We start from the raw sequence: 25,638 nt of genomic DNA on the forward strand, positions 1-25,638 counted from the left end.
ATATTTGAAAAAAATGTGAAAATATTTGGAACTGGCAATCTTACTCATTGGACTTTTTTCAATCACCAAGTGGTTAAATTTACTGTTGCATTAATAACTATCCACAAAGTTGCCAGCAAGTTTGTTCCAAAATCTGTTGACTTAGATGTGCAGGAGAAAAAAAAATGCATTTGGGTATGATCATCTTAGAAAAAATAGCTCTCTCCTAACTTACAAAAGAAAGGCTTAGCAGTTTGTAAAATTCTCAAAGCATAACTAGTCACAACATCTATTCTTCGCATGTTAACTGCTCGTGAACTATTTCAGGCTCACAAAATTTTAAGTAGCACAGACATAAGAGACAAGGAATTTTTTTATTTTGCCGACTTTCACACAAACCCTTTTGCTGCAAAGCATAAAATGCATGCACAGTGATTGTATTTTGTAAAGAATAACTAAGCAATAATTCAGCTGCAAACAATAATGATACAAACAAAAATTTAAAGAGATATTTCATGAGAACATTTTACTAAAAGTAAAAACAAAATATATAAGCATGGGGGTCGTCCTTGACTTTTATAAGGAAAAATTCAAGTTATTACCAGTGCATGTTAGGAGTAACTAATTTTCCAAACATTTTGATACATAAGCAAATGAACTTAATAAAACAATTATTTTATTATGCTTTCCCAGTGTGTGAGAAAAAAAATTATCAGTGTAGTCAGAAGTAGGATGTTCAAGATGATTTTCAATCTAGTCACACTGCTAACTTTATATAACTGGAGATGTACATAATTTAAACAATAATAAACTTTAAAATTTTACCTATGGTACATCAATTGGATACCCAAAAATTAGGTGAAAAATAATTATCACAATTATTTTTATGGAGCTTGACATTCTTCTAAATTTAACCATTTGTGGAGGGGAGGGGGAATATATGTGTGTGTTGTGGTTGGGTGTGTGTGTTATGTGTTTACTGTCAGTCTTGTCTGTATCTGCACCTTTATCTTAAAAGCATGTCTGTCTGCATCTGTCTTAAAAGCATTTCCAAAGACATTTAAAAATTTTGTTTTAAATTTCACATGAAAGAAAATTTCAATTAAGTTTGGCATCAAAAGATTGCACACAGGTGTTCCTGTGTCAGTTAAACCAATTCTATGCTGCTTAAATATGCCACACTTGAGTCTACAAAGCTGCTATTAAAATAGTTTACTCACTCTTAGTTCATAGAAGCAGACTGTATTATATTAAAACATTATCCATGTAATTGTTTTCATGATTCACCATGATTTAATTAGTGTCTCTTTCCTTACTTACTGACACTGTAAATTCAGTAACAAAAACCCAGGGTCAACAAATCTAAACCTAAAATTGTGAACCTAAAGAAGTCCTATAAATGACTAGAAATAAAAGCAAAACATTTATTTAAAACTACATCTTGTTCTATGGATGATGAGCTTAATGATTTAGTTGCCAAAATGCAATTTCTTAATGAGATTCCATAAGCCACAAAGATCCCATTAAAGATAAAAGGAACTATAGAAGCTCAGAGAATCGAGAAAAATGTTAATCATGTACTTTGTGGCCAGGTCAAAATTTACAACAGAATTGGGGGAAAAACCCAATACTTTTTTTTTTTTTTTTTTTTTTTTTTTAAAGGAAGATCATTCCCTTAGTCCTGCTTGATGGAATAAATGTTCCTTTGCCTCTAGGAACAAAAATTTCTTGACGTGAGGCAACTGCAAAGAGCATTGGCAGTAGCAGTCAGAACTTCCATACAAAAGGTTCAATTTTAAGCAGGACAAATACTGGCTGACTATGGATTTCTTTTACTAATAATCTACTGTGTAAACCATACATATCAACACTACAATCTCAAGTGAAAATTACTGAAATACAATAGAATTATACTACAGTAAAACAAAAAACAAAAATCCTTTTTTTTCCTTTTTTTTTTTTTTACTAAATATCAAGTTAAAAATCAGTCTAGGAGACAAAAGGCACATGCTTAAAAGTTTAGTAGAAACATTTGAGTGTTTTATGTTACCTCAAATATACTCTTGATCCATCAGAGTAAGAGAATCTACAATTTATAATTGAAATTGATTACTCAGATAATTATGAAGTAACAGAAAACTTAAATGACCTACTATTTATGGCACATATGTTCTACTTTGCTTAACTGAAATCTTTATTAAACTGAACAATTTTTTTTTAAATGCTTTCCTACAATTTGGTTAGGTCACAATTTTAGCTTAGACTTAATTTTCATTATTCTTTACACTTTCTCTTAAGCACAATATAGGGTGTGCAAATTAGGCTGCTTTGATTAAAAGAGATTGTTAAAATGTTTTGCATATGTAAATAATTAAACCAATTAATAATGCAATAATGAAAAGACTAGATAAACAGAGCTTCTTCCCCATAAACATTTTTTGTTTCTTTATACATTTCATGATCTAAGCACTTAATCTCTTAAGACTGCTGTGAAAAAACACACTGAACCAAAAAAAAAAAAAAAAAAGAAAAGAAAAAAAAAAGTCACATAACTGAAAAACACTACCTTTTTCTTAGCTGCAATTAAAATGCAGTCACAAATTGTGAGGAAAAAACCTGAAATAATAAAGAAAAGATGAATATATACTGCAAATTATTATCAGTAATATTTTCCACTTGAAATACATAAAAAATAACAAACTGTACACTTCCATTTATCTTCTGTAATTCATCCAACACAGACATTAAGTTCATGGGGAAAGCAAAGTATAACATAACTCAGTGTATCTGTTCACTTTTACAGCAAATTCAGGAGTAAACTTGAAAAATTACGTATGCTTATCCAAGACCAACCACAAATAGGCTGAAGTCACAAATTGTAACTTATCCAATGTTCAATCAATAAGGCTTTATTTACACTTCTTTATAAATTCAGGAAACAGTTTGGTGAAATGTGCAGCTGCCTCTCAAGAGGCAGAATAGCACATTCCACTGATTGAAGACAGCATTTGCTTACACTTTAATACTAACCAACAGGCAGCCAATTACGGTTCCATATATCCAAGTTTTCACATACAATTTCCTTCCAGATTCTGTCATGAGCATACTAGCAGTCAGACCACCTAAGAATAGTAAAGATGGCAAAGTTTTCTTGAGGCTTAGTTTGGAATTAATACATTTCCCCGGAAACTTGTTTCTTCTTTGGGAATCCGGTGAATCATAAAATTCTATCAGCAACCTATAGATACAAAAAATAGAAGCAGAAAGTTGTTTGTTTGGGTTTTTTTTTTTCTGGGTAACTTCTTTCTCAATTTCATTGTGGGTTGGAACCTGTGAATCCAACTAGCCTCGTCCAAGATCTGACTAAGCATAACTGTTAAGAAAGAGAAGTATAAAATAATGGAGTTGACAAAATGGGCTTAGCTACAGTAACCATGCAGTCTCCCTGCAGTGAAGACACTCACCCTTCGAGATTTTCAAATCTCATCCTATCCTAATTGTCTAAGAGAAGAAAGCAGGCAGCAAAGTCAAAGTAACACTAGGCACAGATGGAAGAAGGAAAATGACTATAAAGGTACTATACAAGGGGAAAACAGTAATTGAATAGACATCATTTAAATGAGAATATTAAGACTAAAATTCCATAATATACAAGGAATAAATATACACATGGAAATAAATATATAGAATAAAATTCTATAATATACAATTGTTGGAACTGAACAAAAAAATCTCTGAATGTTAATATTTACAAATGGTCTAAAAGTTATCCAATTCATGATCCACTATCTCCTTTTCCAACCCCATAACCATCAATGCAGAAGCAGAAAAGGATCACATACTAAAGGCATTTTTGTATTTTTCCTGTTTCATCTGCTAATCATGATAAAAGAATTCTTTTTTTTCCTTAAAAAAAATTTTATGTATATGTGGAAAATAGCTGAAAATGAAAAAAAAAAAAATCCCACCAATTCAATTTTTAAATTCTTTTAGGGACATAAAAATGAAGACATTTAATTTACTCATGAGTCTAATAGACATTATTTGCATACAAATTTTCTTGAAGATGTTCAATCACATGCAGAATGGTTTTAATGTCACTTACTTATCTTTTATTTCAAAGCGGTCATGAAGCCATCTTCTCATAGACAACTGTTCTTCTGGAACATCTTTTTTGTCTATGCGATCAATGTGAATGTGAACTTTTGGACATTCTTTGCAGAGAAATTCTGAAGAAAAAAAGGACTAAACTTATTTCTGTTTTAATAAAACAAATAATAAACTAATGCTTTTTGTTTTTCATACTGATACAGAATAGTAGAAATCTGATTATTCTACTTCTGGCATAACTTTGGGAAGCATAATTAAAATGATGATGAATTATATTTTTCACATAATAAGAAAATTCTGATAATGACAGGAAGATATTAAGATATTGAGTCTGTTTTCACAATGATGCAGCAAAAAAGATCCTGTGAAAATCAGACAGTTGAAAAAATTAGGGATTCTAGGCTAAAAAGGAAAAGGAAGTTAGAATGCAGAAGACCAATTCTTCTCTTCAGATGCAATCTTTTCTACCTACAATCTAAACAAAAGCAGGATACCTTTTGAAAACTTGATAGTTAGCTAATTTTGTTTTCCCACTCAATGGAATACTTAACTGTTTAGTCTATTGCTCTAAAATTTCTAAGAAATATGAAGCAGTATAACTGACCAAGTATTATTTAATTACTATAATACCTAGCCAAATACTTTAAACAGTCTTTTAACTAGATAGGCATATGTCCTAGAATAGGAAAGAAATTTAGGGTTATACAACTGTTATTTGGTTATGGTACTAGAGAAAAAGAAAAAAAAAAAAAGAATTGTGTATAGGAATATAAAAGTAGAAGGGTACACAGAAATGGGAAAATTCCAATCGTTATTGACTTCTGAGCTTTTAAAAATTATTATTGTAATTTGCGGAGGATGATTGCCTCAAAAAAAAAAAGTGATTATGGAGAATCCTTGTATTTGAAGAGAAGGTACATTCTAGGGATTATAAATCAATCAGTCAAGTATTTATTAAACATGTCCAAAGTACTAAGTATTATACTATTTCTACAAATAGAAAGAAAGGCAAAAGTACAGTATATACCATCAAGATGATGACAGTTTAGATGGGAAACAAACTCAGGTTATAAAAATTTCAGTTTAATTTTATTTTTTAATGCATCTGATAAAACTTATACTTCTATGCAAAGTTCCATTAAAAAATAAAATAAAATTAGTAAAGTGAGAATATCACTCACCAGCCATAGAAGGTGCTTCTTTTCTCTTTCCCGTTTGATCCACAGTACCTTCATAAGCTACTGTAACATCATAAATTGCATCTAAGTAATTTTTCATACAGTCAAAGGCAACATATGTTGCCTTTATTCTTGGTGTCAAGACATGTTTTAACACTGCAAGGCCTAAGGAAGGAAAAACAAAATTCCACAAAAGTGAAAGAATAAAGAATTAACAAAACTATTCGATGTGAATAGAACACAGCAATTGATTTGTATCTATTTTAACTTAAAAATTAAATTTATGTAGAGGGTTCATTTTTAATTGCCAGAAGTAGCCCAAAATATGTACAATCTTAAATTTCTACCTATTTCGGATCAATTTTCCCTAACACTTACCCTCGAAATCCCTCAGGTTATTGAGAAAATCTCTAACCAGACTTATTTTCTTCTTAAAATTCCTACCTTGATCTTAAAAAAGCTTTCTTCCCAGGATTTTGTCCATAGACAGAAAAATTTAGACTTGGGATGGGAGGGGGGAGGACTGTTGTGTAATTTTATATTCCAAGTATAATTTTTTGGGTGTAAATTGTTAAGAGTCAACAAAAAGTACTTAACTTGAAATCTCCAAAAAGTGATGAGTTTTAAGACTAAAGTTGCGGGACGAGGTTTGAGGGGTTAATACAAGAGATAGGAGAAATAGGTAGGAAAAGGAGAATTGGAAGTATCAATATTTCTGAGAGTATTTGGAAAGAATATTGGTTTCTAAAAGTGATTATATTACTTATTACCTATGTAACTTTCAGTTCCACAAATAAGGGGATTGGACTAGTTTATCACTTAAGATTTCATTTATAAATAATACTTTCCTTAGGAAGGTTCTGTAACATGACTGAAAAGGACTTAACAAAATTCTTCTGCACTCTCAATTCCTAATACTTGGAGCCACTTTTTTTTTTTTTTTTTTTTTTTTGCTTTTTTTGCTGAGGCAATTGGGGTTAAGTGACTTGCCCAGGGTCATACAGCTAGGAAGTGTTAAGTGTTAAGTGTCTGAGGCCAGATTTGAATTCATGTCCTCCTGTCTTCAGGGTTGGTACTCTATCCACTGCTCCATCAACTGCCCCCACTAATTTTTAATGGATTTTCAGAGCCTTTCTGGGTCTAACAATGTGACTCTTTCAAATGGTTCCTCTAATAATTTGGTATAACAAACTTGATTATATCTATAAATCGGAATAGGCCATGGTTTTCATCCCAACTCTTCTTAACATCTATACTACAGCCTGAAGCTAAGGGATTTAACATACTAAGCTCTGGAACTACTGCTCAATGAGCTGTCCTCATTGATGAGTAAGGCTATAACTCACATGATTCACTGTATATCTAAACCACAGGCCATGTTCCACTAAGGAATATAACAAACAACAAACTAAATATCTTTTAACTAAAAAAGACATATAATAGTATATACTCATAATAAGTATGTGTGTTCATACTCAGTTTAAAACTAACATTAAATGTGGTAGAAAACATTTGAAAATCCAAGTCTTTGTAAATGAACTTTACAAATTCCTTTGTATTATAAATATGGCTGAATCTCTTACTTACTCCCTACCCAATTCTACAAGCATATTAATGTAGAATGTATTTTAAGTTAATTTACATAGAAATCTGCCTTAATATAACATTAAAATGGCATGATTTTCCTTGATAAACCAAGAATTTTTAAAAATTCTTTCCCTGTTCCAGGCACAATGAAGAAAGGCAGAGTCCCTACACATTTTAATGCAGAAAAAAAGATAGAGGCAACCTTGATACAGTGAGGGCACAGTTGAGATTATATAGCAAAATTTTAGTGGACCTAGTGAGCAATCTTTTGTGATTTTCTTTAGCACTCAATGCCAACAGAATTAAAGATAGAGAATGAGAAGAGTACAGGTAGTGTAATCCACAAATGCAGTTTGGCAAGATATGATTAATAATAATTTTATATTTGATCCTAGAGGTATCAAAGGACGACTGGTGAGATAAAAGGGGAGTATTGACTACTACTACTAGTAGCAGTAGTAGTAGTAGTAGGTCTCTAACCTATTCAAAGTAGAAAGACCAGCTAGTCTAGGAGATGAAGATCTACAACAGAGTAAAAGTAGTGTCGGAAAATGTATATAAGAGAGATGTTGTGAAAAGTGGAGTTTAGCAATATATTAGACGTGAGGAATGAGAGAGGATCAAAGATTAACAGAGTATGAACCTAGGTGACTGGATAGTGAAAGTTTCAACAGTAATAAGTTAGGAAGAGGGAAATTTAGTAAATTCAGTTTTGGACATATTGGAAGTTTGAAATTTGAAATGTCAGGTAGCTGGAGAGAGCAGCAAGAATAAGACTAGATAAGTAGTTCTAAATATTTTTTGCACAGAGATGAAAACTCTACATAAAATAATATAGATGATAGAGCCTTGGGGAACACCCCATGGTTAAAAGTTATGATGTAGATATGAAGACCCAATAAAGAAGACTGAGAAGGAACAGTCAGATAAGCAAAAGGAAAAATCAAATAGGAATACCAGAAAACCTAAAAGAAGGCATCAAGAAAAAGAAGGTAGCCAACGCTATGGAAAGGTCAAGGAGAACTGAATTAAGATTGTCAGATCTGTCATGGAAGAGATCAGTGACAACCTGGGAGAGCAGTTTCAATTAAATGATTAAATAGACAGGGTCAAAAAAAATGAGTGTGGGGGTAGTAGCAAACACATTCTACTAAAAATGGAATGGACTGGGATGTATATATACATATATATCCATGTATGCCTTGAAAAGAGACATGCTTCACCTGAAACAGGGTGAAGGAAGAGTTAGTGGGAAAAGATATTTGAAGTAAAGTGAAATGAAGAGGAGAGTAAAGAGGTCTTTTTTTTCCAAATGCAAACATTCTCAGCTGAGAGGGTGAAAGAAGGAAAACCATGAGAGGTTTGGAGAGGCATAAAAAAGTGCTACACAGGGAGCCAGATAGATAATTTATAAGGGAAGTATAAATACAACCTTGATACAGTGAGGGCACAGTTGAGATTATATAGCAAAATTTTAGTGGACCTAGTGAGCAATCTTTTGTGATTTTCTTTAGCACTCAATGCCAACAGAATTAAAGATAGAGAATGAGAAGAGTACAGGTAGTGTAATCCACAAATGCAGTTTGGCAAGATATGATTAATAATAACAGAGTAAAAGAGTAGGGATTTGGGATGAAGTCAATTTAAGAAAGGGTGGAGGCTACATCCAGTGCAGAGATAATATCAGGAAGAAAACTGGGGCAAGGGAAATTGAAGGTCACAGTAAGGATGAAGAACAGTGGTATAGCATAGGAAAAGATGAAACAATATCAAATGACTGAAATTGCTTAACCAGAAGTATATACACCATTTTTGGGGCAATGTTTTAGAAAAGATTCCTGCATTGTAAAGAAGTTGGACTAGATGACTCTTGGAACTCTAACAAAGCTGAGGCTAGGTGATCCCAGATCATTAAGCAATGAAGTAGGAATGAATTTAAAAGATTCTTTCATCTAAATCACCCATTTCACAGAGAAGAAAAATGGAGCTATTCAGAGGAATTATCTAAGGTCATTCAGGTACTGAAAATTTGTACTGGAACCAAAGGTTTGTGATTCCCTGTTGATTCTAAACTCTGCATGTCTTCTGATGGAAGACAACAGAAAATAATATAATTGTTAAAATGTGTTATACATGTATTGGATTATTTACTCTCTAGATGAGAAGGTGGGAAGAAGAGAGGGAGAAAAATATGGAATACAAGAGTTTTGCTAGGGTGAGTGTTGAAATTCAAAGCCATTTTTGCATGTGTTTAGAAAATAAAAAGCTATTATTAAAAATAAAATGTGCTACAATAATAGTTACTTAAGATTGTTTTAAATGAATGTGTAATTGTAAACTATGTTCAAGGCACCAGGAATAAAAAGACAAAAAAAAAAAGACCTTACCACACTTATAACATATCCTATAATCTAAGAAAAGTCAGAAAATTAGAGGAAATCAAGAAAGGATTTCTATATATGGTGACAAGTAGTGTAAGCATGCAAAACATGCAAAAGTGCTGAGTTAGGAGAGAGGAGGGAGTAGCAAATAGTAGAGTTTGACTGAAATATAATGTGTGCCAAGACATGTAACATGAAATAAGTCTGGAATTAGGACAGAACCAAAATGTGAAGAACTCTAAAGATCAAACTGAGGAGTCAGAAAATCCTTCAAAAGGGGTAATATACTTAGAGATAAACTTTGATTATTTTGATAGCTATATAAAATGGGTTGGAAAAAGAAGAGAATGAAAGGTTTACCAATTAGGAAACTACTGTCAAAAACTAATCTTTAACTTATCTTATTAAAAAAAAAAATAAGGAAGACCTGTCAGATTGACTAAGATGACAGGAAAAAATAATGATGAATGTTGGAGGGGATGTGGGAAAACTGGGACACTGATGCATTGTTGGTGGAGTTGTGAAAGAATCCAACCATTCTGGAGAGCAATCTGGAATTATGCCCAAAAAGTTATCAAACTGTGCATACCCTTTGATCCAGCAGTGCTACTACTGGGCTTATAACCCAAGGGGCTTATACCACAAGGAAATACTAAAAAAGGGAAAGGGACCTGTATGTGCCAAAATATTTGTGGAAGCCCTTTTTGTAGTGGCTAGAAACTGGAAAATGAATGGATGCCCATCAATTGGAGAATGGTTGGGTAAATTATGGTATATGAATGTTATGGAATATTATTGTTCTGTAAGAAATGACCAGCAGGATGAATACAGAGAGGCTTGGAGAGACTTACATCAACTGATGCTGAGTGAAATGAGCAGAATTAGGAGATCATTATACACTTCAACAACAATACTGTATGAGGATGTATTCTGATGGAAGTGGATATCTTCAACATAGAGAAGATCTAATCCAGTTCCAATTGATCAATGATGTACAGAATTGGCTACACCCAGAGAAAGGAACATAGGGAAATGAATGTAAACTATCTGCACTTTTTGTTTTTCTTCCCAGGTTATTTTTACCTTCTAAATCCAATTCTTCCTTTGCAACAACAACAACAACAACAAAAATTCAGTTCTGCACATATATATATATATATATATATATATATATATTGTATCTAGAATATATTATAACATATTTAATATATATGGGAATACCTGCCATTTAGGGGAGAAGGTGGAGGGAAGGAGGGGAAAATTCGGAATAGAAGGGAGTATAAGGGATATTGTAAAAAATTACCTATGCATATGTACTGTCAAAAAATGTTATAATCATAAAATTAATTTAAAAAAGGAAGAAAAATCAGATTACTATATAAAATGAATAAGGTAAAATCGCATCAGAAAATAAAAAGAATTAGCATAATCTATTATAGATAAGCATGTCAGTAAAACTGAAATTTAAAGGAATGAAGGTTTATGTGAACACAGAATTAACTGATAATTTTTTTCATTCATTTCCTTTAGAAAAATAAAACTGACATAAATTCACTTTAAGAAAGAACTTAAAATTAGCTATAAAGAAATTAACTATAGAGGAACTACCAATGAAATAACTGGTACAAATGAAGTTAAAGATGAACTTTACCATCAATTTCTAAACAAAAAGATAGCTATACTACACAAATTGTTCTAAAAACTGATACATAAAAATGTTTTGTTTTTCTTTTTCCCAGTTACATGTAAAACAACTTTTTTACATTTGTTTTTAAAACTTTTGAGTTCCAGATTCTCTCCCTTCCTCCCTACCCCAAGCCCCATTAAGAAGGCATGTCAAATTATGCAAAACATTTCATTAAAAGTCATGTTGCAAAAGAAAACAGACTCCCCATGCCCCCAAAAGCCTTCAAGAATATTAAAATTTAAAAAAAAAAAAAAAAGAGTATGCTTCAATCTCTATTCAGACACAATTCATCAAAAGTCCTTCAGATTAATCACGGATCATTATATTGCTAAGAAGAGCAAAATTTTCACAGCTGATATTTCCACAAATATTGCTATTACTTTGTTCTCAGTATATTTCACTTTGTTTGCTGGGGTTCACAGAGTACTTTTCCAGTTTTTTCTGAGAACATCTTGTTCATCATTTCCCACAGAACTATAATATGCCAGCATAATCACATACCATAATTTATTCAATTGATGAGAATCCCCTTCATTTTCTATCCTTCCACCCTAAAAAGAGGGCCGCTATAAATATTTTGGTACAATTAGGTCCTTTTCCTCTTTTAAAAAAAAATTCCCTTTTGGGATTTGTATACATAAAAATTTATGGCTAATTCCTTTTATGAGACAACCATAGTACTAACATATAAACTAGGGAAAAATAACACAAAGAAAGAAAACCATAAGCCAAAGATAACACATGATTCAAAAAATTATTAGAGTAAAAATCAGCAACATTTTAAAAATTCATCACAATCAAATTAAATTTATGTCAGAGACTTAAGTATGGTTCACCAAGAGAAAAAGAATTAATGTAATCATAGGGTATAGGGAAAGAAACAGGATTTGTGGATTTCATTAGTATAGGGAACTTTCTGGATTAAAAAAATCTATACCAATGCAAGTCAGTACCTTTTTCTGCAATTTACAGCCATACAGAGGGCTAAAATCAAGCGACTTTTTTAACTGGGCTCATGAAGGGAAAAGATCTAAACCCAAGTCTTCCTAACTTTGAGGCCAGATTTCTATCCATTATGCCTTGTTCCATCTCAACATGATCATCATAATCATTAAAAATAAAACAAAAACTCCAGATCACATGGAATTGAGAAGACTTGTATAGGTACTTGTCATTTAAGAATGATACATTACATACACTGTTCTGTGTCCTCATGCTTTTGTAACTAAATCTTTTTTGACTTAATCCTTCAAAAGTATATAAGGGGAGTTTTTACTAAGAAGAGACAACAATCACAGCTTAAGACTCAAAGGATGATAAATTTAAATCTGAATGAACTTTACAGCTACTAGCCCAAACTCCTCATTTTACAAACTAGGGCCCCAAGAATATTGTCAGAGATTCTCCAACTGGAATGAATACTTTCTTTACCTTTCATTAAAAATTCTATTCTATGTATTACAATAATTTTTAAGCATTATAATCTTTATTTTGTACATGAAAACACTAAGGCTCAAAGAGATTAAGTGACTAGACAAAGGAGATATATGCATGTGCATAAACATTCTTATACACAAAATATGTATGTATATAAAGAAGTATGTGTATGTTTGAGATGAAAAGCTAGTTTTTTCCTCTTCACTAAACTACTCTTAGTACCTCATGATCTTACTGATAAACAAAAAGCTAATAAAACTTTGAGATTTACTAAGCACATTGTCCCATTTGAACTTCTTAGCAATATTTTAAAATAAGTATCATACAAATATTTTTACTATTAAACAAATGAGCAGCTGAGTGTCGAGAGAGAAAGAGAGAGAGAGAGAGACTGAGCAGTGCTTGCAAAGATAAAAATTATCTGAAGGAATTCAAGTACAAATCTTTTCTGATTCATAATTCAACATTCTATCCATCATATTTTATTCCTCACTTGGAAAAAAGAAGCATACTTAGAAAATGTTAACTTTTTTTTTTCTTTAGATATTACTTCCTTCTAAAGAAATTAGTTGCACAGAGACCATAGTGTGATTTCACTGCAAAAGCACTTTAACAATGGAGAGACTGGTGAAGAGAAAAAGAAAAAGAAAAAGAAAAAGAAAGAAGAAAGGAAAGAAAGACCAACATATTTAATTTAAATCCTGGAAAGAAGTTGCTTAATTTATTTTCAGTCAAACCTAAAAATAATTAAGAATTTAATTTAATCAGAAAAAAATTTCCTTCTTAGGTTACTGAATCTTATCCAATTTGGAAATCCAGATGAAAGCAATATTCATCTCTAAAGCTGGGGGGAAAAAAGGGGACTTCATGCTAAGATCTATAAAAACAGGATTTTTTTTTTAAAATCCTGTGATAAAGTTTTGCAAATGAAATTCATAGCTGAAAATTTTGCAAAGAGGCTAGAACAAAATCTGGGGGGATGGCATGCTATTGATGTAAAGGATTCAATTGAAAAACAATATACTAAAATAATATTTTACTGGGGAACATACCTTTGAATTCCTAGTGGTACCTTTTATTACTCTCAATATAGTAATCCTAGTATTTGTCACTTATGAGGTCATCCTAGACACTAGGAACACACAAAAAAATCAGTTTGTGTATTCATGAACCTTACATTCTATTTATCTTCCTATTTCTATAAATTAAATACTATTCCCTATGCTGCCTCTTTAGGTACACTTTACATTTTAGCAGTTATCTGTTGTTGTTTATAATGTCTTTATAACCTCATTTCGGGGTTTCTTGGCAGAGATACTAGAATGGTTTGCCATTTCCCTTTCTAGCTCATTTTATAGATGAGGAAACTAAGGCAAACATGGTTAAATGATTTCCCTAGGGTCACATAGCAAGTGTCTGAGGCTGGATTTGTACCCAACTCTTCCTGACTCCAGGATTGGCACTGTTATCTACTATACCATCTATAATCTAACTTATGAGTATTCTTTATTCATTTGTTAAGTCCTTCTACAATGAAGGATTGTGTTATCTTTATATTATTAGCAAGTGTTTTGAACCATAGAAGATGCTTAGTAAACATTGGCTGATTTTAAATTCATTTTCAAATAACATTGTTTTGAAGACCAGAAAAACACAAGCAGGACAGATTGAAAGCTACAGAATGAATTTATTATATACTTTTTTAAAAAGGCAAATCTGCAATATTGCGTGTAATTTTCTTTTTCTATCCTACCATATAAATGAAAATGCCCACATCATTGGATAAGCTCAGACTACAAAATAAATTTGGAAAAAGAAGATACAAAACAGAAAAATAATTTCCTTTTACTACTTAAAATAATTCCCCTGCTTCTTTTGACTGAGTAATATGATAAAAAGCACAATATTTCTAATTAACAAGCTAAATATATTATTTTAATTTCAATAGTTAAAAATAATTAGATCCTAATGGGGAGAAGCATTTTCTATCCTTTGTTATATGTAATTCTGTTTAGTGGGACATGACTTTAAAGAAGTTTAATCCTACTGAGTTTTTAATCCTATTTTAGACACTGAATTACAGAAATCTCTCACCCTTTCCTCATATACAAAATGAACATTTAATAACACCTACCTCACAAGGTGGTTATATCAACTAAAATAATATATTTAAAGCACAATGCTTAAGTACTTAAATCCTGTTTTTTTAATATCCTAATTTTAGCTGTTATTATAGTTTCATATAGTTCCAGCTCTGCAACAGAATATTCACACATAATAATTTAGAACTTGAATTTTTAAAATAATGGAATATCCTTAATATCTTTAACATAAAAAGTAAAATCAATTTCTTTAGTTTTTCTAGGTAGCATTTTAATAAATTTAAATGATTCAGGGATATGATTTTAAAAACAAAAAACATGTTTCTACAGCAAATAACATTTCTTTATGCCATCCAGCTGAAAGCATTCCCTTCCTCCTCCAATTTTATTTAGAATAAATAAAAAAGCACTCTTCACCTAATGATAGAACCTATCAGTCAAACCTCTCCATATCTGCTTACACTGGGCCTCGCAGAGAAGATAAGAGTTTGTCAATGAAACCATACTTTAAAACTTTTCAGCTTGATAGAAGGTGCCAAAGCTTGTATTTCACTGGCAAAGCTTTTGAGAAATCAGAGTCATCTCCATGCCACAAGGGGGCATCAAAGTAGGTCTTCTATGGATGCAAAATATTCTACATCACAAGGCACTAGAAGCAAGTCAAAGATTAGAAAACATATAGTCTCCTTTACAATGGAGTACCTTCTTTAAAAAAACAAACAACTTATTATTTAATTAACGATCTGAAGAGTTTCTCTGTGAATGTGTGCATATATAGATAGATATATATATATAAAATGTGTGTGTGTGTGTGTGTGTGTGTGTGTGTAAGACATTTTCAATATATGAATTGATAGCAAAATTGAGAAGTTGGAAGAGCTGGTCCCAGACTACCTTTGGGAAACTGCAACAGTTTTTTAATGGTCTCAAATTTCTTGACATAAATGTCCATCTTTTTAATATTAATAGGCTATCAATGATAATAATGTGTGACTGCCTAGTTATGGAATAGTATAGTGTCCAAAAAAGTTAGAATTGACTGCCACCCAGAGGCCAAGGAAGTGGTGCCTGGTAGCCAGGAGTTGGCTAAAACATACTACAAACAATAAATTATGAAGAAGCAAAATAATGCAGTCTTATCAAAGAATTGTATAAGCATAAAAGAAGATGCACTATCATGTAATAAAATGTGATGGATAAAAGTTTGCACTACTGACATCTTCTCAATGTCAAGAGAAAGTACGAAGAGTCTTCAATGTGCTTATGTATCTTAAGATAGACAAATATGAATGGGTTGCTAAAAAAATTTTTAATTATTTTTTCTAAGTTGCACTAAGAATGAAAAGAATTACTGCTTAGATGCAATTAAATATAAAGATATGCTAAATCAGAGAGCTATGATAACATTACAACAATTAGAATTTTATATCAGAAAATAAATGAAACTACATATATAACAATGACAAATAACAAGAAGAAAGTTAACATTTATCCTGAAAAAAAAAAAAAAAAAAAAATCACTGGTTGATCCCAAGGCCCATTTTCTTCATTTATAATAAACTTTTAAATAACTACCAATTACTTTTTTTAAAAAAAGCCACGAACTGCTAAATTATTCTGAATAGTACCTGACATATTTACAAACATAAGTTTTCATAAAATATGTGTATCAAATAGAACATATTTAATAACTCAGATAGTGAAAAATGTTGGGTACTCCTAGTATGATAAATACAAAAAATTTACTAACTTTTAAATTGAAAATTTCACAGTAAAATCAGGATCTAACTTTTGTCTTTTAGAATTATACAAAATATAAGCTAGTTGATAGCCAAAAGAGGAATCAAAGAGAATAACTATCTTAACATTTTAAGTGTAACAGAGCAGTACATATATATAAAAATATACATATTCATTGAGAGAAATTAAGAATCAGAAGGAAAATTAGCTACTTTATGACTAAGTCTTATAGTGTAAATATCACATATGTTTCAGGTTTCAACTCTATTCAAGAAAAATTAAGAGACGGATTAGAGTGTACCTGTGTTATTTTCAACTAACAGTTTATTTGTGATCTCAGAGGAAGGAAAAACAAAAACATGTTGACATAGATTACATTGTCCAGAAAGCTTAACTTCCCTTGTGCACAGTGGAAAATAGGCCACCAATAAATAATAAAAAGATGAGAATTTCAACAAACTAGTATTTAAAAGTTTAACTTGATAGGCAAATTGTTTATGTAATTTTTTTTAAAGACTTCTTATAGAATCCTACTTTTCACAGAAAAAAAAAAAAAAGATGATCAAATAAAAATAACCAGGAACCACAGAATTTAGAAATAAGATTGTACACCCTGGACTCTTGACAATAATTTGCTTTGCTTAATAATTGACTTGACAAACAATTTGTTTACCAAGTTCCAACCTACTTGATTCCTTGTCTCTTAAAAGACAACTTAATTCCCAAATATTTCATATGGATATTATGAAAATCAGATTTAAGGCTTGTTTTTTTTTAATGAGCATTATGGGCTACATTAGTTAATAATTTTAAAGCATATTAAGAAAAATAAATTGCCTCCATTAAACTTTTTTTTTTTTTTTAATTAACAAAAACTCATTTCTCCTCCAAACATCCATTTCTGTTAAGGACATCATCACTTTTCTGGTCACCCTCACTTCCCTCTCAATGACTTCAATCCCTCCCAAACCCCCATTTATAATCAGCCATCCAAATTTCATCAGTTCTTCCTCCACTTCATTTCTTGCATCTGTCCAATCACAGACTCTAGATCCTAGAGTTTGGGCAAGAGCCTAATTAGAATAGAGGCTATTTGAGTTAATCAAAGGGAATGGAGGAGAAATGATATGGAAATGGAATATTTTCCAGATTGGACTCTGCTTCTTCACCTTCTCTATTCTATTCTCCATACAGGTGTAAAATCAATGTTTTTATAAAACAAAGCTTCTTGAACTTTCATGAGGATCACAAAATTATGATTTATTGACAGTAAATGTTTGATTTACATACTTTCCATTCATTCACTCTCCAGTCTAGTCAAAGAGGTCAAAAAGGCCTCTAAGCTTTTCCTCATATACTTGACATTTCATTTGCATTATCTATACCTTGGCACAGCTGTCTAGAATGTATTCCTCGCTATTTTTACCTTCAAAACTCAGTTCAAACATCTTCTCTGATTCTACCTCCTGTCTAGTCCCATTCTTGATTATTAGTGTCCTCTCTCCCACTTCAAATAACTTGTATATACTGTTATAATGTACTCTCTTAACTAGTTTTATTCCCTGTAAATGCAGTTTTCTTTAGGATACAGATGATTTCTTGTGGGGAAAAAAAAAATTCTCTTTTTTTTAATCTTTTTCATTCTTTTTATATGTAAATTTACCACAGTGTATATACTTAAGAAGTACTTATCTTGGATGATTTCTTGACACTATGTATTTAGTTTAACTGTGCCATTGCTCAGTCGGGTTGTTGTTTTATTTTTTGTTTTTTTGCCAATTTTTAATTATATAAACCAAAGAAAAAAATAATCCTACATTGCACTGATTTTTTGTGTCAATATGATGAAACACTAGGGTTGGGAGAGTAAATTGGAATGTGAAAAACTCAAATATTTTGTGACATTTTTTTTTTAGGATTAAGATATTTAATTTTTATTATTTTTATTATTTTTTTTTCCCCTGAGGCTGGGGTTAAGTGACTTGCCCAGGGTCACACAGCTAGGAAGAGTTAAGTGTCTGAGACCAAATTTGAACTCGGGTCTTCCTGAATTCAAGGCTGGTGCTCTATTCCATTGCGCCACCTAGCTGCCCTTAATTTTTATTATTAATATTTTAATTTTTAAAGCTTATTTTGATTTCAAGACTGAATAGTATTTTAGAGTTAAAAATATTTTGCAGAGGAACATGTTTAAATTTTATGGAAAATGAATAGGAAAAAATCAGTAAGTATATAAAAATTATCCTTTAAAAGAGATTACCTAACTCTTCTCTTGGCCCTCAGTGAGTTATATGCTTTTAGACATCTCAGAAATCATCCTCAGTCTGAGAATCATAAACTATCAAAATTATCAATAATTCAAATGAATATATTTTATGAAAGCATTTATGTGTGGAAAATATCTAAAATGGGCTTTGGAGTAAAATTATCTGAGATAATAAATATTAAAAGCTTTAAAGTCAACATTAATTTTTTTTTCCCTAAAGCATGAAGCCTAAATATTCTCATGCATATTTTCTGACTGAAAATGAAGTGGCTGAACAGTCTAATATAAGCAAAAATTGTAAAAAAAAAAAAAAAAAAAAAAACTTTAAAATGAAAATAAAGCATTATATCACTTGTTCTATCATTGTTATTGCAAAGAAGCAAATAAATATAATGGCAAAGTATTCAACAAATATAAGGACCCTTACTATTGAGTAAGGTCTTTACTGGTCTCACTATTTGACAAAGACTGAAGGGGAAAACTGAAAGCAGACTGCCAGAAATACAAACAAATAAATATTTCATACTATAATATCAAGACAAACTGCAAATAGATATGACTTGAGCAAAGAATAACACAACTGGGTAAATGAAAAGTTCATAACCAAAAGGATCTTAATTACTTAAGCCTAATTAAGTAGGAAATTTAAGTTACCAAAAATTTAAATTTTTCTGCACAAACAAGTCCAATATAGGTAAAATCATAAAGACAACATTTACCAAATACATCAGTTCTTTCTGGAGGAAAAGAACTGAAAACTAAGGGGAAGCTCAACAACAATTGCAGCATTGGGTGAACAAATTATGGTATATAAATCTAAAGAAATATTATTGTGTCATAAGCAATAATGAAAAGGATGGTTTCAGAGAAGACTTATATGAAATGGAGTAATTTAAGCAATCCAGAATAATTTTTACAATGACAATACTACAAAAGCAAACAACTTTTGAAAAGGCTAAATTCTGATAAATGCAATGATCAATCATGATTCTAGAAGACCAATTCCCTTCTCACCTGCTACAAAAGAAGTGTTATGGTCAAGTTACAGAATAAAACTTGTATTTTTAGACATGGGAATTTGCTTTGTCTGACCAGGCATATGTTTTAAAAAATAGATTTTGCTTTTCTTTTTCTTTTTCCAATAAGCCAAATAAGGGAAAGAAAGGCATATAGAAATAAGAGCACACCCCCCCAAAAAAAGAAAAAGAAGGTCAAAAACCCATTTTAATTATACATATAAGTAATCAAAATCAGCTTTTAAAATTACACATTGAATTATATATAGATTCATTTTTTCTTGTAAAAGAATTAATAAAATTAGGAAATTTGAAGAATTAAATGTAGGTGTAAACTGACTACTGAGAAATAATATGCAGAATCCTTTTTGCAATGTGAACAATAACCTATTGACTAATTTGACTAAATTCTGCTTGTCACATGCAGCATATGCTTAAAATGGGAGGGGAAATTGAGAAGAAAATCATATATCAATGCTGTGCTATGTAATATTACCATTTGATTTATTGTGTGGAAACACATTATAGACAAAAGTGATAGAACAGTGCCTTTCCAGAAATGCTGGTAACCAAACACTTGTAATATGCCTCTGATTTTAAATTTCTCAAGCCCCTGAGAAGCTGAGGAATGCAAAATGAAGTGTCTTCTTGTGTCTCCAGGCATAGTTTAATATCTTCCCCAAAATACTTATTTTCATATCAGATTTTTAAAATTTAAGCAAAATGTGTTCATTTTAAAAATGAATATTTAGGGGGAAGCTAGATGGCACAGTAGATACAACACTAGTCCTAAAATCAGGAGAATCTCAGTTCAAATCTGGTCTCAGACATTTAACACTTCCTAGCTGTGTGACCCTGAGCAAGCCACAACACCAATTGCCTCATCCAAAAAAAAAAAAAAAAAAAAAAAATTTAGTTTATTTAGCCATAATAAAAATGTTCTTTGTGATTATTTAATAAATTATTTGCCTTAAAAATAAAATTCTGTAAATGAGCTTCCTAATGAAATATACTTCATATTGTACAAATTATATACTAAATAAATAAAAATTAATTTTGAGAGGGAGGCACTGAAGAAGTGAGAAATATTAGGAAAGGAATCATGTAATTAAATGAGGTGGTATCAGAACTAAGCATTGATCCAAAATTTGCCCTTACCAACTTATGTTTCCCAAATATCATCAATAAATGATGTACAGCATTTACTATTTTCAAGGTATTCCTGATTTTTTTTTTATCATAGTAATGGGATGAATTATAAGTTTTTGATCAAGACTTTAGTTTAATAAGTTATGTAAAAAAAGTAAGAAGTACAAATAAATATGTACAAATAAAATTGTACTTTATATTACACCTTGAAATTGGGGGGGGGGGGGAGCATAGAGGGAACAATTCTTTAAGGATATGTAAAACCATACAAAATTTCTGCCTACTTCATTATTAAAAGAAACCTACTTGTCCATGATATATCACTAGCTCCACTGAGCTCTCTGTTCTTTCCTTTTTCAGATATTTTACACCATATATTACATTTAAATGAGATGTTCTATTTTTCACCAATCATATATACTTTATTTCCCCATCTAGAATTTAAGTTACATGAAGAAAGAATCCTTAATAAGAACATTAATGTTGTTTGTCCTTTGTTCTGGAAGAGAACGGATGAAGACATCAGGAAGATGATGTCTTAAACTGCAAGTGAATTGGATTTATGTGAGGCAGGTTGTGCAAAGTCACCAGTCTCACTTTCTCCAAAAGCCATGAGAGTTCAGTGTCAAGATATAGATCAGGACAACTGGAGATGGCCCAAGGACATTAATACTCTATTTTTCAACTGTTACTACTACCTAGCACACAGAGTTCTAGAAATATATACTAAATATTCAACTAATAATAACAAGACATCTATTTAGGACATAATGTAGCTTATATTCTGATACTTCACAACTATATGAATATGGAAAAGTTGCATTCTTACTGTTTAATGTTTTAATCCACAAAACTGAAATGACTCTTAAAATCCAACTATAACTTATAGTGATGGAAATAAATGAACTTTGCTAAAAATCAAAAATTCTACTAACATACAACAATATTACTTTCTTGTGAATTTCAATCTCAAATTCCTAACTGCTCACCAGACTTCTTTACTTGGCAACCTCAAAGACAACTAGGTGGCACAATACATAAGAGTGAAATCATAAAAATTTGAACTGAAATCAGATCTCAGACACTTCCTAGTTATATGACCCTGGGCAAGTCACTTACTCATTTCTTCTTCAGTTTGCTCATCTGCAAAATGGGGATAACCTAAATCAGAGGGATGCTATCAGGATAAAATATTGTAAAGTGCTTTGCAAACCTTAAAATGCTAGATATTACTTTTACTCTTCTTATAATTATTAGAAACCCAGAATTGTCCTACACAAAATTCATTAACTTTCTCCCTAAATCCACCTGTTCTTCTACTTCTTTATGTCTATCAAAGACACTCTTATTCTTCTAATCATCCAGTTTAAAAGCCAGAGTCATCCTTACCTTTTAATACTATCACACCATCAAAGCTAAATTTTCTGCCTAGTCTTATGTATTCAATTCCCTTAAAATCTCTTTCATCCATTTCTTTTCCGCCTTATACTACACTACAACCACCCTATTTCATGCTCTCATTACATTTCACATGGACAACTACAATAAGTTCTTAATTCATTTCTTCCTCTAGTTATTTTCCTTCTCATTGTCCTTTTATCTCATTTCCTCCTTCATTATCCAAACAAGTGTCATATTGATAATTTTTAAACACAGGCTTAATAATCATGGCTCTAGGATAACATTTCTAGAATAAAATACAAAAGCACTTGTTTGGTACATAAAGCCTATCATAAGTAGATTAATATCCTTCTAGTCAAATTTTATATATCTCACCCACCATTCTAGTCACATTTGTCTATTTTCCCTATTTGCAAATTTTCTTCTTCATGATATTTCATCTTCTATACGTATCTACTTGAGGCAATAGAAAGTACACTGGACCTGAATTCAAGAAGTCCTAAGTTGAGATCCATCCTCAGATAGTTTTTAGGTGTTTGAATGTGGGCAAGTCATTTGATCTCTGCCTCAGGTTCTTCATCTGCAAAATGTGGATAATAAAAGTACCTAATTTCAAGGGATGTTGTGAAGATAAAATGAGATAGATGTAAAGCACTTGGCAAACTTTAAAAGCATTATATAAATGCTAACAGATGAAACATCATCAACATAATGACGTCATCTTTACAAATGTTTTTTCCCATGTCTGGAATGCTTTCCCTTCCTCATAACTACTACTGGTAGTCTCTAGTATCCCTTAGAGCAATGATCAAATGATATTTCTATTTTAGCAGATGATAAGTACTTTTTACTTTTTACACTTGAAATTATTTTTATACATTTTCTTTTCCATATCAGAATATATAAGCTAGGTAAATTGCTGTTTCCCTTTTTTTCCCTCGTGATGTCTGGTATACATTTGTTGAACTGAACATGTAAATAAGAGACAGTATAATCAAAACCTTGGCATCAAAAGTTTGTAATATGATCTTATTCCATTTACATTCGATCCCTTGTCTATAAATTAGATATAATAGAAAATGCATATAAAAAATGTAGTTTATAGTGTATATATGTGCACATGCATGTAAGCATGCATGGTGAAGGAAATTATTTCAGGAAGGAATGTAATTTATGAATTATCAGAACAACTTGTTAAAAATCAACTCTGAAATTAAAGACAAATTTTAAATTTCAACTTACCTTGTTCAGCAGCATAAATTTGACTAGCTGAAATAACTTTTGTTAGCTCTGGATTGTACCTTGTTCCCTCTGGAAAAATCACAAGATACATCTGTGAAAGAAATATATATGTGTGTGTGTGTCTGTGTATATATATATATATATGTAAATATATAAAATATATATAAATATATATGTTATTTTAAACTAAGAAAATCTATCAACCCATTCAGACCTAATGGAACTTTTTTTAATTTAAAAAACTCTTTCCTTCTACATATTATTTATATTGCAAATATAGTAATAAATATGCACAAATAAACCCAACAAAGACACTATATATATATATATATATATATATATATATATATATATATATATATATATATATATATATATATATATATATAATTCATAACATACCATGAATTCTTTGGCAGAATAGTCAAAAGGCTTAATAATATTTCCATTTTCATGACTAACAAAATTTATCTATTAAATACTGGCCCACATTACAATTATTACTTTTAGATTCAATTTTTTAAATGATTAACATTTTTTATGTCAGTATCAATATTCATCATCACATATACACACAATTTGTTTAAATTTGAATATAATTTATTTGAATATAATATAAATTATAATATAAATTAGAGCGAATATTCATTTTACAAAGAGGGTCAACATAAGCCTCCACTAAATAAAAAGCTCTCCCAGAATACTTACAATGATTCAATTTACACATAAGTTTTCCGGAACAAATCTAGTAGACATAAGTAGGTATAATTTTAAGTGAAGAAACTAGACTTGAGAAATCATAACTGAATGTTAACAGAGTAGCCAATTATCCCAATCTTCATCCTTTTACTTTTAGAGAACAAGAAACAAAGAAGGGTAGAAAGGGGAAGCTTAGATGTCTTTGAAACCCTAATCTAATTTGAAACTTGGAAAAGCTATAAAAGCTACACTGGCTTACAGACATGGTTTATAGACTTAAAATGGGTCAAAAACAGAGAATCTATGCCAGTTCTTTTCAATTTACCAGCATTCAGAGCACACATAAATCATAGGAGAAAAAAATGGAAGATTATATGATAAACACATTTTATTCTTTTCATCTGTAATATCTGAAAAAAGGATATTAAATAATTGCTCATCTGCCAAAGAAACATTTTTCCTTATTGTATTATCTTTAAAATCAAAATTATGCTTTATTAAAGGCACAGAATGATGTGAGAAATTTAGATTTTGAAATTTATTAGCATTTGGTTTGACTATCTAGTCAAACAATTGGACTGTACAGTTATATTATGTATTATCAAAAAGAGGTAAAGATGAAAAGAAATTGAAATATGGCAAAGGCCAAGGAAATACCATGGGAATTCTGTTTAAAAGATAGGTTGAATTATTTTAAGAGGATATGAACTAGTTAAATGGGGATCACATTATCTTTGACTTCCACAAAGCCAAATTACTATTTTTTTAAATGACTTGTATACAACTAATTTTTCCATCTAACAGACTTCAACCCCAATTCAATTGAATGAATCAAATTACAACTCATATACCTACATTTTCCAGATACTACACAGAATCAAACTACACAAACTGGGTGTGGTACTCTAACACATTTAAATATCACCAAATAGAGAAGTAGAAGGCAAGATCTCTTATTTGTGATATGGATGTATAGAAAGGCAACCAATTAAATGCTTACATCAAAGGAAACAGGGCCCCTGCTGGTTGTACTTCGTTCCCCCTCTACTATTGGTAAAACATGTAGGAGATAAGGCAGAAAAGGATGAATGCATGGTCATATCCACTGCCCTACCAAATACTTAAAATCATTGTGTACGGTAACATACCAATGTATCACGATCTATTATTAACGTCACAAAAATCACAAAATATGATAGCACCTAATCAAGCCTACCCAAACAAAAATCCTTTAAACTTTGATGGACAATTGATAATAACTGAGGAAACATTATCTGAGACATATGATTTACTAGCAAGTCCAAAGACTCAATACAGAACTGAGATAGATTTTTTAATGCATTAAAAATGAAGCCAACTAATTAAAAGAAAACAGTCAAGAAGGAAATAAAATTAGGCAATCACTTTTAACTAGAGAAAAAATTAGGAATTTTCCAACTTGGGAGTGAGTGAACAGCTGCAATTCTCTGAAATCAGAAAAATGTAAGCACTCTCCCCAAGTCTCTATACTCAAAAGAACATAGAAACAATAATTGATGATCAGTACAAGGCCAATTTTGAGATAAGATAATTTGGGTTGTTTAAGATTATGTAATTTTGAAAAAACTCTATAAATCATTATATCTGATTGCATTTCTGGTGAGCATAATCTATATGCTGCATTA

At 30.9% G+C, this 25,638-nt stretch overlaps 1 protein-coding gene across 1 annotated transcript in view; it reads right to left on the reverse strand.

The window, feature by feature from the left end:
* Positions 1-334: 334 nt before the first annotated feature.
* Positions 335-25,638, reverse strand: part of AGPAT5 (1-acylglycerol-3-phosphate O-acyltransferase 5) — a 62,537-nt gene continuing 37,233 nt past the window's right edge. The window contains exons 5-8 of the mRNA XM_074287940.1: positions 23,276-23,366; positions 5,271-5,432; positions 4,085-4,208; positions 335-3,217 (exon numbers count right to left, since the gene is read on the reverse strand). Of these exons, the coding sequence (XP_074144041.1) occupies positions 2,992-3,217; positions 4,085-4,208; positions 5,271-5,432; positions 23,276-23,366 (603 nt within the window). The 3' untranslated portion in view covers positions 335-2,991. The remainder of the gene's footprint in view (positions 3,218-4,084; positions 4,209-5,270; positions 5,433-23,275; positions 23,367-25,638) is intronic.

This window comes from Sminthopsis crassicaudata, chromosome 2, assembly GCF_048593235.1.
Source record: "Sminthopsis crassicaudata isolate SCR6 chromosome 2, ASM4859323v1, whole genome shotgun sequence".
NCBI lineage: Eukaryota > Metazoa > Chordata > Mammalia > Dasyuromorphia > Dasyuridae > Sminthopsis > Sminthopsis crassicaudata.